General features: G+C 38.1%; 1 protein-coding gene across 4 annotated transcripts in view; it reads right to left on the bottom strand.

Moving 5' to 3' along the window:
• The window catches only part of UGP2 (UDP-glucose pyrophosphorylase 2), a 57,548-nt gene that overhangs the window by 19,688 nt on the left and 21,484 nt on the right, over nt 1-16,376 (bottom strand). For all 4 annotated transcript variants that reach the window (XM_052648566.1, XM_052648564.1, XM_052648563.1 and 1 more), the window contains exon 3: nt 16,175-16,282. In XM_052648566.1, coding sequence (XP_052504526.1) covers nt 16,175-16,282 — 108 coding nt within the window. The remainder of the gene's footprint in view (nt 1-16,174; nt 16,283-16,376) is intronic.

Raw genomic sequence — 16,376 nt, 5'->3', positions numbered from 1 at the left:
CTCCAGCAAACATTTATTGAGTAAATGCAAACACTTTATATGCAGTCTCAATAATAGTCATTAAAATCTTACTTTTATTATGTCTACTTTTTATGAGTGAGGAGACTGAGGCTTAGAGCAGTTAAATAACCTGCTGAACGTTACATGGCCAAGAAGTAATGAAGCTGGGATTTAAAACTCTCATCTGTATTCTCGACCTCACTGCCCTTACAGTAAAACTGGAAAAAATAAAAAAGCACACTTAAGGCAGAATGAACTCAGTGTGCATCTTGAGGTGGTTTTGTAATGGTGGAATATATTAATGATTGACACTGAGCATGAGGTAATTTCTCACATCAGTTCAGTTGCTCAGTCGTGTCCGACTCTTTGCAACCCCATGAATCACAGCACGCCAGGCCTCCCTGTCCATCACCAACTCCTGGAGTTCACTCAACTCATGTCCATCGAGTCGGTGATGCCATCCAGCCATCTCATCCTCTGTTGTCCCCCTCTCCTCCTGCCCCCAATCCCTCCCAGCATCAGGGTCTTTTCTAATGAGTCAACTCTTCGCATGAGGTGGCAAGAGTATTGGAGTTTCACCCATTGACTAAGTATACGACTAAGAATATTACAGCTCAATAGCATGAGATTAGAGACTTTCAGAGGCTACCCAAGTGACTTACTGGTAGAAGACCCTGCCTGCCAATCTAGGAGTCACAGTAGACGTGGATTCTATCCCTGGTTCAGAAAGAACCCCCAGAGGAGGAAATGGCAACCCACTCCAGTATTCTTGCCTGGAGAATCCCATGGACTGATGAACCTGGTGGGCTACAGGCCATGGGGTTGCAAAGAGTAGGACATGACTAAGCAACTGAGTATGCATGCAGAGACTTTTAAAGTATAAAAAATTGCTCAATACGTATCATTAATGCATAGAAACTAAACTGCAAGGAAGACACTAGCCCTTATAAAGGGTGTTGAAAAAACAAAAACAAAACAGGAAAAATAAGAAGCAGTTACTTCTTCAGTGGTGACCAAGAACTACAAGAAATCAGAATTTCCGATACAATTCAGAGTGAGTGAGCCACTCATCACTTACCTCCTAAAAATACATTCCAGCTAGCCTGCTGAACAAGGCTAAGAACCTCTCACCTCCTGTATTCTCCAGCATCTTCTTAGCTCAGCCTAATGCATCCCCTCCAAACTGACAATGAATTGCAGACATGGTCCCTACTTACCTTGGCTAGTCTCAGTTCTACTGTTACCTATTCATCTCTGACTTGCTTCAGTTCAGTTCAGTCGCTCAGTCGTGTCCGACTCTTTGCGACCCCATGAATCGCAGCACACCAGGCCTCCCTGTCCATCACCAACTCCCAGAGTTCACTCAGACTCACGTCCATCGAGTCAGTGATGCCATCCAGCCATCTCATCCTTTTTCGTCCCTTTCTCCTCCTGCCCCCAATCCCTCCCAGCATCAGTCTTTTCCAATGAGTCAACTCTTCACATGAGGTGGCCAAAGTATTGGAGTTTCAGCTTCAGCATCAGTCCTTCCAATGAACACTCAGGACCGATCTCCTTTAGAATGGACTGGTTGGATCTCCTTGTAGTCCAAAGGACTCTCAAGAGTCTTCTCCAACACCACAGTTCAAAAGCATCAGTTCTTCGGCGCTCAGCCTCCTTCACAGTCCAACTCTCACATCCATACACGACCATAGGAAAAACCATAGCCTTGACTAGACGGACCTTAGTCGGCAACGTAATGTCTCTGCTTTTGAATATACTATCTAGGTTGGTCATAACTTTCCTTCCAAGGAGTAAATGCCTTTTTATTTCATGGCTGCAATCACAATCTGCAGTGATTTTGGAGCCCAAAAAAATAATGTCTGACACTGTTTCCACTGTTGCCCCATCTACTTCCCATGAAGTGATGGGACCAGATGCCATGATCTTCATTTTCTGAATGTTGAACTTTAAGCCAATTTTTTCACTCTCCTCTTTCACTTTCATCAAGAGGCTCTTTAGTTCCTCTTCACTTTCTGCTATAAGGGTGGTGTTATCTGCATATCTGAGGTTATTGATATTTCTCCCAGCAATCTTGATTCCAGCTTGTGCTTCTTCCAGCCCAGCGTTTCTCATGATGTACTCTGCATAGAAGTTAAACAAGCAGGGTGACAATATACAGCCTTGACATACTCCTTTTCCTATTTGGAACCAGTCTGTTGTTCCATGTCCAGTTCTAACCATTGCTTCCTGACCTGCATATAGGTTTCTCAAAAGGCAGGTCAGGTGGTCTGGTATTCCCATCTCTTTCAGAATTTTCAACAATTTATTGTGATCCACACAATCAAAGGCTTTGGCATAGTCAAATAAAGCAGAAATAGATGTTTTTCTGGAACTCTATTGTTTTTTCGATTTCCAACTCCTTGACTACTCTTTTCCTGCTACACTTGTACCAGAAATCCGTCTATCCAGAACACTCTAGGACAGGTAGGCAGTTAATTTAAAACACAGGTTCAAACATGGAATGATGAAAAAGTTTTAGATACTTAAATTACTTTAGCTTTTTACAAATAATAACATAATCATTCACAGAGATCTTTTCCTTTGTTATGATATAGATCTGCTGACCAGAGCTGTCAACTTATGTAACCACACCAATAATACACTATCTGTGATTTCCAGTTTCATTTCTTCAAAGTGGACTAAGAATTTAGTCAATTGTGAAATAATCTGCATGCAGAAGAATCATTCTAGACTGATTTTCTCAGTCTTTCATACTTATCATATACACCTAATTACCTTTTTTTTTTAGGCTACTCATCTTTATCCAATTTTCTCAAAGCATTCAACTCAATTTTCATGGAAATAACTTTTTAAAGCCCATTTCATTGGTGTACATAAAATTAATTGTATCATCACAAAAATATAACTAGTATTAACAAGTTTGGGAACACAATTAAGTTTGGGTGAACAAATCACTTCACTTAGTAAGACAGAGCTTATAAAGAACAGACCCAGGCATTCACAGAAAGTGGTGAACACCAGCTAATCTCTCTAGGACAGAAGCTAGTTAGTGAACTGTCTCTGAAACTACCCTCATAGCTTTTGTACTATAACCACATCTTTGTGTAAACTGAGAATTCCCCACTAAAGCAAAAATTCAAAAAATGCATGCCTGCGTTGTTGATATCTTTAACCCTCCAGGCAGCTGCACAGAGCCTGAGGCAGCAAGAGCCCTCTTCCTAGCTAAACAGACTGTCACATTAACTAAGTTCATTTTCTGTGTATGTCATTACATTGGAAAGGTTGGGAAGCACTGCACAAAGTCGTAAGCTATTTAAGAGAAGTGACTGTCTTTATTTTTGCATTCCCCAAAATTAAAATAGTGGATATTTGATAAATTTGTAGAATAAAAGTAATTAAGTAAAAGAGACCCTTCATAGCCTCCCACAGTGACTACAGGTAAACAAAAGACTTCAGCCAGGGAGACAGACGTGCCCATTGACCTTAGCATGGGTCAGGACAGCAACAATGGGAAATAAGCCTTTAGAATAATCTTATTTACTTACACATTTCTAAGTTATTTCTCTCCCACCAGAATGAAGCTCCAGTGAGTGTTGGGCCCTTGTCTATCTTGTTCACTTGTATCCTGATACCTAGAAAAATGCTTACCACTCAGTAGCCATGTAGCCATTTAATAGATATTTGTTAAATGTGTTGCTGTTAGAATTTCAAAGTGAGGAATTTGAAGCTCTAAGGGAAGAGATAGAGCCTACTTAACAGTTCTGCTCAAAGAAAGATGGAGTCATGATAGAAAAGCCACGCTTTAAAGGCTTTCAAGTTCCTTTCAAAACACAGATGGCAACTGGTGACTGCTCTATAACATACCAGGGTGGTTAAGAGCTTGAGCTCAGGCAGATCTGGGCCTAAATTCTGTTTCTGCCCCTTACGTAATAGCTAAGTAAACCACTAAGTCTTGGAATTTTCTATTGTGAAACAGAGATAACAGTGAGCTCCTACAATCATTTGAAGATCTTATAAGAAAATGCACATTAGGACAATGCTTGGCACATTACTGCAAAACAAATGTCTGCTGTTATTGCTATTATTACTGCTGTTGATAAGCACACAAAGTACACCACACTCCACATGTGCACTAGAGAGGAAGACAGGACTGTGTGCCTTGAAGCGCTCCGTTATCATTACTAAGGGATACCAAAGAACCAGGTCTTTGGAGTCTGTCACCTGGTTCATATCAGGGATTTCTTTCGTTCAGACAAGTCACTAACTCTGAATGTCAGTCTCCTCTTTTAAAAATGAGCATAGTAATAGCATCTATCTTCCAGGTCGGTTGTGAATATTAAATGAGATCATGAACACAAAGGATTCACTACATCTGACATAACATGTACCCTAACATGACACTAAGCGTTAACTACAGAATATACAGCTGTGCAGACATAGGTTTTTATAAGGTTTTTAATGAAAAATGCTTAGCGCTCTGCTTCATTAAAAAATGAAAACTTCTAGAATGGTGTTTGCTTCATGCTCTTTTGAAATAATAGAAAACTTTCCAATTTCCCAAGGGCTTTAGGACGGTATACAATGAAGACACTTTTCTTCCACAAGCCTATCTATAAGAAGAAATCTTTGTTAAAGGCTTATCTCCATCTTTTTCCATATTTAGTCCAGTCATAGGTACCCCTCAGGCATTTCCATGTTTTTTCTCAGCTATCTTTTTTTTCCTGAGCATGGAAGAAACATTCCATCAGCATTTTCAGCAATTATTTGTGTTTCTCCTGACTCAGCAGGAAGTTTAAAAATGGGATATGGGTAACAAAACTTAGCTTGGATAGCTAGGTAATGTTTCCAGTTAAAAACACAGTGAATCTTTGCAATTTTTCTAGAAATCAAACTACTCTAAAGTTAAAAGTTTATTTAAACTCATACTATAAATTGTTAACTTATAATTCTCATGTGTTTACCTACCTATATAGCATTTTGTTTCTTACTCGATAATTTTGCCTCTCAAAGTCCCATTCTCACTGCCCTCCCATTAAAAACTGAAGTAACTTCCAAAATGCCAAAGAGATTTAAAATCACAATACTCTTATTACAACTGTATACTTTAAACCTCATAAACTAGAGATGAGATGATAGTAAAAGAACTGACAGAAAACTTAGATGACCAAAACATTAAACAGAGTGATTACAAATGGCAATGATCCTACAAAGGAGGAAGTTAACTGTGAAGAAAAGGTGCCAACCGCTCCCTAAACCTTACTATAATCTAGATTTCTTAATAGACACTCTAGGAAGTTCAAAGACTTAAAGGTATTTTTTAAACTGCTAAAGGCAGAAGTTATACATTACAGATAGTAAAAAAATTCAAGCATTGCAAACATATGTTCATCGTCCTTTTATAGAAGCAAGCTGAAATCATAAACTTTGTCAACCTTGTGAAACATCTGGCCCATGTCCTTATCGGCTAAGCTGGTAGATTTGAAAGAACATTCCACTTCAGTATGGATTAGAAAGGACAAAGGCGGATGATCAGAGAGTTGGAAAGGAATTCTAACAGAAGAATCTGTGTATGTGATGAGGACTAGCTCTTTACTAAAATCACCTTTCCCATATAAGTCAACTCTCGTGTTAGTATAACTGCGGACAAAAGATGCTTCCAAATAACTGTGACAATCCTAAATTTCCTAAAAAATAAAACTGAAGCTTCTAACATCAAATCCTATTTATGCTCTAGGACTTCCCTGTAGTTCAAAAGGTAAAGAATCTGCCTGCGTTGCAGGAGACCAGGGTTCGATCCCTGGGTCGGGAAGATCCTCTGGAGAAGGGAATGGCAATCCACTCCATTATTCTTGCCTGGAGAATTCTATGGACAGAAGAGCCTGGCAGGCTACAGTCTGTGGAGTCACTAAAGTCAGACACGACTGAGCCACTAACACACACACGGCTTTAAACTCTAACGTACTAAATAGCAGTGTGATTAAAGTGTTTAAAGCAGTGAGCATTGTTAGTTTATTTATATAATTCACACTGTTGGAGCAGCCCTGGAGAAGTGAAGGTAGGGCAGGGAGGAAAGGCCAGAGGCTATTAAAAGAAAGTTTTATGGAAGATTAAAGAGCAGGTGTAGGAGGAAGACAAAGGTCTGATATAAAACTAAGGGTGGAGGCTAGGCTGACCTTCTTCTTAAAGAAATTTAAATGAAGAAAAAGGCAAAACTTTAGGAAGACATATTTGCTTAGCACATGTGTTTAAGGGAAGAGGCAAAGTGGAAATCAAGCCCTGCAGGGTTGAAGAAGAAGCATATTTTAAAGCTGAGCAAGGAAGTTGCTGGGGATAATGGAAAAGATCTATATCTTGATTGTGATGGTAAGTTACACAACTGTATACATTTGTAAACTCAGAAAACTTACACTAAAAAGAACAAATTTTACTACATGTAAATTATACCCCAATCAACCTAACACTAAAAAAAGTTATTAACAACTAAAATGCTGATTAACCTTTCAAAGTTTAAAGGTTAAACCCATGAATCGCAGCACGCCAGGCCTCCCTGTCCATCACCAGCTCCTGGAGTTCACTCAAACTAACGTCCATCGAGTCGGAGATGCCATCCAGCCATCTCATCCTCTGTCGTCCCCTTCTCCTCCTGCCCCCAATCCCTCCCAGCATCAGAGTCTTTTCCAATGAGTCAACTCTTCGCATGAGGTGGCCAAAGTACTGGAGTTTCAGCTTTAGCATCAGTCCTTCCAAAGAAATCCCAGGGCTGATCTCCTTCAGAATGGACTGGTTGGATCTCCTTGCAGTCCAGGGGACTCTCAAGAGTCTTCTCCAACACCACAGTTCAAAAGCATCAATTCTTCGGCACTCAGCTTTCTTCACAGTCCAACTCTCACATCCATACATGACCACTGGAAAAACCATAGCCTTGACTAGACGGACCTTAGTCAGCAAAGTAATGTCTCTACTTTTGAATATGCTATCTAAGTTGGTCATAACTTTCCTTCTAAGGAGTAGCGTCTTTTAATTTCATGGCTGCAATCACCATCTCCAGTGACTTTGGAGCCCCAAAAAATAAAGTCTGACACTGTTTCTACTGTTTCCCCATCTATTTCCCATGAAGTGATGGGACCAGATGCCACGATCTTCGTTTTCTGAATGTTGAACTTTAAGCCAACTTTTTCACTCTCCTCTTTCACTTTCATCAAGAGGCTTTTTAGTTCCTCTTCACTTTCTGCCATAAGGGTGGTGTCATCTGCATATCTGAGGTTACTGATCTTTTGTTTACTTGAACTTATTTTTAATTGAAATACAGCTGATTTACAATGTTGTCAGTTTCAAGTGTACAGCAAAGTGTTTCAATCATATATAAATTTTGTTTTTATATATATATTATATATATGTCATATGTATTTTCTAATTCCATTAAAGGTTATTATAAGATACCAAATATAGTTCTCTGTGATATATAGTAGGACTTTATTTACCTATTGTACATGTACTAGTGAGTATCTGTTAATCTCAAACTCCTAATTTATCCATCCCTCCCATTCTTTCCCCCTTGGTAACCATAAGTTTGTTTTCTATGTCTGTGTATTTCTGTTTTGTAAATAAATTCATTTGTATTTTTTTAGATCCCATATATATGTGATATCATATATTTGCCTTTCTATGTCTTACTTCATTGAGTATGATAATCTCTAGGTCTGTTCATGTTACTGCAAATGGTATTACTTCATTCTTTTCTATGGCTGAGTAATATTCCACTGTGTGTGTGGGTGTGTGTGTGTATACCATATCTCCATTCATTTCTCTGTCAATGGACACTTAAGCTTGTTGACACGTCTTGGCTATTATGAATAGTGCTGCTATGGACATAGGGATGCCAAGTTACCTTTTCAAATTACAGTTTTCTAAGGACATATGCTTAGGAATGGGATTGCTTGATCATATGGTAACTCTGGTGGCTTGGTGGTAAAGAATCCACCTGTCAAGCAGGGGGCATGGGTCCAATCCCTGGATTGGGAAGATCCCCTGAAGAAGGAAATGGCAACCCACTCCAATATTCTTGCCTGAAAACTCCCATGGACAGAGGAACCTGACGGGCTACAGTCCATAGAGTTGCAAAAGAGTTGGACACAACTCAGTCACTAAGCAACAACAAAAACAACATGGTAATTCTATTTTTAGTTTTTTAAGAAACCTTCATACTGTTCTCCATAGTGGCTGTACCAGTTTACATTCCCACCAACAGTGTAGGAGGGTTTCCTTTCTCCACACCCTCTTTTATTAATATTATTTGCAGACTTTTCGATGATGGCCATTCTGACCAGTGTGAGGTGACACCTCACTGTAGTTTTGATTTGCAATTCTCTGATAAACAACATTGTTGAACATCTTTTCATGTGCCTGTTATCTGTATGTCTTTGGAGAAATGTCTATTTAGATCTTCTGTCCATTTTTGGATTGGGTTATTTGTTTAATATTGAGCCATATGAGCTGTTTGTATATTTTGCAAATTAATCCCTTGCCAGTCACATTGTTTGCAACTGTTTTCTCCCATTTTGAAAGTTTCTTGCATGGAAACTTTTTGTTTGGCTGATGGGTTTCCTTTATTGTGCAAAAGCTCTCACTTTAATTAGGTCCAGTTTGGTTATTTTTGCTTTTAGAACAGCATCTTTTAACTATTTGGGATGTTTTACCATGTTGAAAAATCTAACCAAACTCTTTGAGGTATATAATGAAGCATGGTTTTGAAATTCTGTTCCCATCTTCCACCATTAGTGTCTCTCTTACATGGAAACTTGAGTTTGTGACATTTCTCGCATGTGACCCAGCAGCTGAGGTTCCCAGCCAGCGACTGGAGCTGGAATGTCAGGCAAAGAGACTCAGCATACGGCTTTCTCAGGATCTTTCTTCCTGCTCTAGACACGGAGAAACAGACACATCTACCATATGCTCCACAACTAGAACAGAAACTACATGCTATAAGCTTATTTATTTCTAGACTCCTATTATGCTCAAAGCTTTTTTCTCTTTGATTATCCTCCCATCCTCAGAGAAATCTTGCATCATAGTTATCCCAAGAATCTACCTTAATGCCAGGAAGTCTTTCCTGAGCTCCCATGCCAGTTAGAAGCTTCCATAGCACACTATGGACTGCTTCTGATGCTGTTTCATAGGTAGCTGTTTCTGAATCCATTTCCTCTTACAAACTCAAGGCCAAAATGCTGAAGAAGGACCAAGATTTTATTTTTTTGTAGTTCCAGCATCCAGCTAGTTCCTGGCAGAGAGGAAGCACCCAAAAGAAGTTTCTTGAATAATATCCTAAAATGGTACTTCTATCCACTTTGAAAAAAATGAACATTTAAATACAGGTTTACCTATACATTCAAGAAATCTATCTAGGGCCTACAATCCCTGCAGAGACTTCCTGGGGTCAATGCCAGGTGTAAACTTATTCCAGTCTCATTGTGGCTCTACAATGGGGTAAGCAGAGTCAGTTGTCCATATCTGATTTAGAATAAGTAAAAGGAATCAGTAAAATATCCCCAATGAATTACAGAGCAGAAAGGTTTAAGGGTAGGTATGGGCCACCTATCTTATATTTTATAAAAATTCTCCCAGTACCAATCTTGCAGGTTCAGGGTTGTCCTATATTAAATAAAAATAATAAAAATTCCCTCACATTGTACACAGATGAAGATGTGGGATACGAGAACCTCACAGATGTATTTTTCTCATCTGATTATAAGACACAAAATGTTTATATAAAAGCTATACTTGGAGAGTATAATAATAAAATGATCTGTATTAGGCCTTGCAATACATAAGCCAAGGTCCAAAAAGATTCTCTGGGGCACTGGGGAATGGGGAAGGGTAATGTTCAAACAAATGGTGCTACTACCTATATTCATGCTATGATTTTCCCAAGAACTTGATTCCGTGGGATGTAACCATTCCCAACTCTAGAGAGTGGTTAGAGACCCTGGTCTACTACTGTTACCTAGAGTCTCTCCTCGGGATGGATGTTAAAGTGGCCACATATTTACTATTTAACTATTGTCTTCCCTGATGGCTCAGAGGTTAAAGCGTCTGCCTCCAATGCTGGAGACCCGGATTCGATCCCTGGGTCGGGAAGATCCCCTGGAGAAGGAAATGGTAACCCATTCCAGTATTCTTGCCTGGAGAATCCCATGGACGGAGAAGCCTGGTAGGCTACAGTCCACGGGGTCGCAAAGAGTCAGACATGACTGAGCGACTTCACTCACTCACTCAAAATGAAATAACTCAGCATTCAAAAAATGAAGATCATGGCATCCAGTCCCTTCACTTCATGGCAAATATATGGAGAAATAATGGAAACAGTGACAGACTTTATTTATTTGGGATCCGAAATCATTACAGATAGTGACTCCAGCCGTGAAATTAAATTACGCTTGCTCCTTGGAAGGAAAGTTATGACCAACCTAGACAGCATATTAAAAAGCAGAGACACTACTTTGTCAACAAAGGTCCATCTAGTCAAGGCTATGGTTTTTCCAGTATAGATATGAGAGTTGGACCATAAAGAAGGCTGAGCACCAGAGAATTGATGCTTTCGAATTGTGGTGATGGAGAAGACTCTTGAGAGTCCTTTGGACGTGCAAGGAGATCAAACCAGTCAATCTTAAAGGAAATCAGTCCTGAATATTCATTGGAGGGACTGATGCTGAAACTGAAACTCGAAGACTTTGGCCACCTGATGCGAAGAACAGACTCACTGGAAAAGACCCTGATGCTGGGAAAGACTGAAGGCAGGAAGAGAAGGGGACAACAGAGGTTGAGATGGTTGGATGGCATCACCAACTTGATGGACACGGGATTTGAGCAAGCTCGAGGAGTTGGTGATGGAAGGGAAGCCTGCCATGTTGTAGTTCATGGGGTTGTAAAAAGTTGGACTCGACTGAGCAACTGACCTGAACTGAAAGTGAAATAAATAAATAACCAGAACAGAAGGAAGATTCATAGGCCTGTGGTCAGCCTCCTTAGCCACAACCCGTTCCTGAAATAAATTTCCTGTTTAAAAAGGCATGTGAAGGAAGATAGTTCTGGGAAAATTAAAAGACTACTGAATTCATTTTGGAATCAAAAGGTAGGGAATCAAGAGTTTTAGCAATATTTGCTAAAAAGTATCAGTGTATTAGTTTATATTAGTAATTCTATATATTACCATTTTATCAAGAAAAGGATGAGGTTCTTGCCACCTATGTCCCCAGAATAATTTCCTTAAATGTCACTACCTATGCTCTTTTTGTGGAATATGTGTACATTCAGGATCTCATATTATTTTTACACACACACAAAACAAGTCACTAATGGCTTTGCCATTAGCTGCTGGCGACAACTGGGAAATCTTCACCATGTTCAAAGCAAACCATCCTATGTCACATCATGGCAGATCCTTAGCCAAACTGCCTCCAGTAAGGCTTTCAAAGTAGATGTGCAAATGTTAGCTGAATATATTGTGATTCACCTTCCAGAAAACAAGTAAGAAAACCTGTATTTTTACTCTGTACATAAACACTATAACTTTCTCAAAATGTCTTATTATTTAAAAACACATGTTCACATTTTAATGATTTTGTAGTGATAAGACTAAGAAAAGCTCTCAGTTAATTTGTAGGGCAAAACAAACAAAAAAATCTTTTGAAGCTAAATACCACAAGATATATATATTTTCCACACCAATTCTCTGACTTGGTCAAACAAACAAAAAGAGTTAACCCTATATAACTCCTCCCCATACACAAACACACTCTCACCCTTTTGAGGGCTTTAAAACAAGAACAATGACAATCGTAAATCAACCATTGATTCTGTGTTCCTATCTAAATGAAAAAGCCTTTAGAGAGTATTTTTCACATAAATGATAATGTCCTTTATTATCACCAGAAGTCATGGCCAGCCAAGTGATAACAGGTTTTATGTTATGATTCTAAAGAACCTGTCAGGCCCAAAACCTCCTTGAGTAGGCTCTGTGTCTTCCCGTCTCTTTTTTCTATTTCCCATCCCTCTCCATTCTTAACATGTAAGCTTAAACATTAAGCTTGGCCAAGAACAAGATACTCTTAAAGACTCTCTAGAAAGCACTGTACATGGTGATGGTCCCTCCTTGCTAGTCTAAACCTAACCTTAGTATGCTTTTTAAAAAACTTTCCTTTCCTTAAGCAGCTAAATATCAAGATAATCTTGATGACTACATTCATTTAGTTAACACTCACAAAATGGGAGCAGAGCATTATCCATGGGATAACTCCATAAAATGCATTCTTCCTCTTAGCATAAGTCAATAAAATATGGACTCAATAGTCTTTTCAAAAAACATGTATGTCAGAGAACAGATTAGTGGTTTCCAGAGGGGAGGAAGGAGCGAAATGGGTGACAGGGATCCAGAAGTACAAATTTTCAGTTATAAAATAAATAAGTCATGGGGATGCAAAGAAAAACATGGAGAATACAGTCAAATACATTGTATTAACTCTGTATGGTGACAGATGGTAACTAGACTTATACTGGTCATCATTTAGCAATGCATATAAATGTTAAATTAAATCACTATGTTGTATATCTGAAACTACTAAAATATTGTATGGCAATTATACCTCTCTCTCTCTATGTATATATATAAATGAATATATATATCTATATATTCATTTCAGACAGAGCTAAAATGAAGTATTCAACAAAGTAAGCAAGAGTAAGTAAAACTTGACAACATAAAATGTCAATGTCTCTCTATAAGTATACTCTCCAATCTACTATTTATGAAAATAAAAAGTGTTATCTACAGCGTTATCATCTGAATTGAGAAAGGCATTTGAGTCTGTTCCTGAATGTGCTGGATCTCGTCTGATCTTGGAAGACCAGCAGGGCTGGGCCTGGTTGGGATCGGAGTACTTGGACGGGAGAAATGCATGTGAGGTCAGTTTTCTGGGACCAAAGAACTAAGGAAAACTACTGAAGATCTTCCAAAAATAAATATACTAAAATGGGGTCAACAAACTTTTTCCATAAAGAGTCAGAAAGGAAATATTTTGGGTTTTGTAAGCTGTAAGGTCTTGATCACAAGTATTTAATTCTGCCATTGAAGTATTACAGCATTGTAATAGCCACAGACAATATGTGAAGAGTAAGTGTGGTTGTGTTCTGATGAAACTTTATTTACAAAACAAGGTGGCCAGCTCTACTCAAAAACATCGATCCTCTGTTGTAACAATGTTTTTGTACACACCTTTGTTGCAAGCATGACATGAGAAATGTCACTCTAAATGGCTATTCTCCCACAATAATTTCTTTTTAGTTAAGAGGGTAAAGTATTACCTGCATTTAAAAAATAAAAACCTGTGTATACTATATAATGTTATTTTGAAAGGAAAATTGATCTCTATATAAACTCTATGAGCAGAGAGAAAAAAGCTTGGGGGAAAGGAGAGGAGAAAAGGGATGGAACTGGAGGAGTATAGGGGAAGCAAAGTGAATGAATATTAACCTACAATTTCTATTCTCAGAACTATTTGCGAAAGCTGGTAGTTAACATACAGAGTATATAAGACCCACTTGTACCCTCAAAAACTCATGACATAGTTAAAAGAGCAAACCTGTTTTTTCCCTCTGCATTTCAAAACTGTAAACATTATAGACATATGGGATTGTAAGCATTTCTTTTAAAAAATCTAGGCTTTATAAATAAAGACATATTTTTAATGGAGATTTACATTTTTATAAACAAAAAGAGAAAAGACTTGATAAAATCATATTATACCCAGAATTCTATTTTCTATTCTTTTTTTTTCTATATCAACTTAGTATTTCTATCAGTAACCATGGTTCACTGCAGGGGCATAGCCTCCTGAAAGGATCTGTTGCTGGCATGGTGTTTGGAATGGTGGTGCTGAACTGGAAAAGGCCCTAGGTGGTTCTGACTCCTATACCTGCTTCCTTCCCCATCCTCCAATCCCCACTCCAAGAAATCCTACTATATATCATAATCTCTCAAAATACACAAAGGCAGATTTCTCTATTGGTAAAGCAGAATCTTGAATCATAAAATATAGTGAAAGCAACAAATTTTGGGGTCTTGGGCTCTATCATAAAAAGGTTAAGTTTGTCTAACGAGAAGAAAAAATTCCAAGTCAGCAAGAATTTAGAATAAAATCACACCTTTATCCTCGGTATGTCATTAATCAAAAAAGTGAGGCTATATCAACAAAGAATAAATTCCAAGCAAAAATATTAAGTATTTAAAGTGGAAAAATACATAATGTCTAAAATTTTTATTGTAATTTTAGGCCTGCTCCCAAACATTCTTTTTTCTAATCTGACTGAATTTACAACTAGATCCTTTTTAAAATTATATAACCTATCCAGAAGATTGCTTGAATTTTTTCAAGAGAAAATATGACTACTTCTACCACTTAAAAACAAAGAAATAAATCACAATACATTACTAGAGTAAAGGAAATCAAGAACTAAAATATAAGACCCTAAAAAAAAGCATGCTGTAATTGACAAGCACTACAGACAAGAGAAATTTTAACTTTAACATCAAAAATGAGACTCCTCAAGGTGAACTCTTAGGCAGCGTTTTTTTTTGTTTTTTTTTTTACCATTAGCATGTAATTCATAATTTTTAAAAGTTTAATAACTGAAAGACATTAAAGAGGTACTCTTTACCAGTAAACTATATTTAAGATTTTCTCATTTGAAAAAATATGAAGGACTCCATTAGCTTAATCCACCAGATATGGTATACAAGAGAATGTGTGCATGCTTAGTTGTGTCAGACTCTTTTGCAACCCCATGAACTGTAGCCCTCCAGGCTCCTCTACCCATGGAATTTTCCAGGCAAGAATACTAAAGTGGGTTGCCATTTCCTTCTCCTGGGGGTCTTCTTGATCCAGGAATCAAACCTGAGTCTCCTGCATTGGCAGATTCTTTACCACTGTGCCAGCTGGGACACACTATACAAATGAACACATGCAGTTATATTCCAATAAAACTTTACCAACACAAGCAGTGGTATAGCCTTCAGACAGTAGTTTACCAAACTCCTGCTCAAAACAAACCTGTTTTTAAACCAATATTAGATTATCTCTTATTACATAACAGATAAACTATCTACATACAATTATTCCACTCCATCAAGTCTTGTCTACCTTTAGTGAAAATTGCCATAAGCAGCAGTGATCAAAATTGCTGGAAAGGAAAGAAAAGTCAATGTGTTAACCTAATCTGTCCCTGAAAAAAATCTCTTTGTTTAGATCAATCATTCACCTCAGGATACATGGTCTCCTGGCCTCAAAGACTAGTAGGAAGACAACACATGCATACAAACCACTGATTAGGCCAACTAAGTAACACAGTATGATAGAAATAACCACAAACTCAGCAAAATGTTTCACAGTTTAACATATTTCCAGATGTTTCTGAACAGAGTCTCATAAATCCTATAAAGTACAGAAAGCACTTGGTATTATTCTCATTTTATATAAAGCTCAAAAGCAGTAGAGCTGGGATTAGAACCTCTGAGACTATTGTACTGCATCTCTTCAGAGCAGCTTTATTCAAGGGGGCTGAAGACAGAAGTGGAGGCATTTAGATTGGACCTCAAAGAATGAGTAGGACTAACAGGCGAAGAGCCTATAATGTTCCAAGGAAACAACATACACAAAAGACTAGAAGCAGGGAAAATCCTATGTGTGTGAAGGGAATGTTGGGCTGGTTCAAGAAAAGCAGGTAAGGGATATACAGTTAGAAATATGGGTTGAAAGCATGGGAAGAGCTCTGAGTAGCTGACTTCATGTCTGTACATGACCCTAAGGACAATGAGAAATTAGATGGGTTGGAGAAAGAAGGAAGAGAATATAATGAAGCTCTTATTGTGTGTCTGAACAAAAGAACTGCCTCATACTAAATCATGTTCAGTTATGAGGTAGTGTTATAGGGAAATTAGACTTTCATAAGTGCTCTGCAGGACAGGATGGATGAATCTAACAAAGGAAGTGGCAGAAGGCTATCTGTAGTTTCAGAGTCTGAAGTGATGGTTCCTACAGGTACCCTATAGTACCCCACCCCCAAAAGTGACAACAGTGTTCTAAATTACCTTACATTTTCCTACATTTTATCTAAAACTTACCGAATCTTCCGGAGGTCTCTGGATTTTCCCCCAATCCACAGAAGGTCCCTTTTCTTGCAAAAATCTGTGAAATAGCTTCCGAAATCCGTCAAGGTCTTTTTTAGTGTGCTGTGAGAACAGAAGTCATTGTTAACAGAATGCTTAGTATTTAATAAAAACAGATATATTGTACATTTAAAATACCTTTCAGAGAAATTCTTAC

Source organism: Budorcas taxicolor, chromosome 11, assembly GCF_023091745.1.
Source record: "Budorcas taxicolor isolate Tak-1 chromosome 11, Takin1.1, whole genome shotgun sequence".
Lineage (NCBI taxonomy): Eukaryota > Metazoa > Chordata > Mammalia > Artiodactyla > Bovidae > Budorcas > Budorcas taxicolor.
This window is presented reverse-complemented; position numbering and strand designations above follow the sequence as displayed.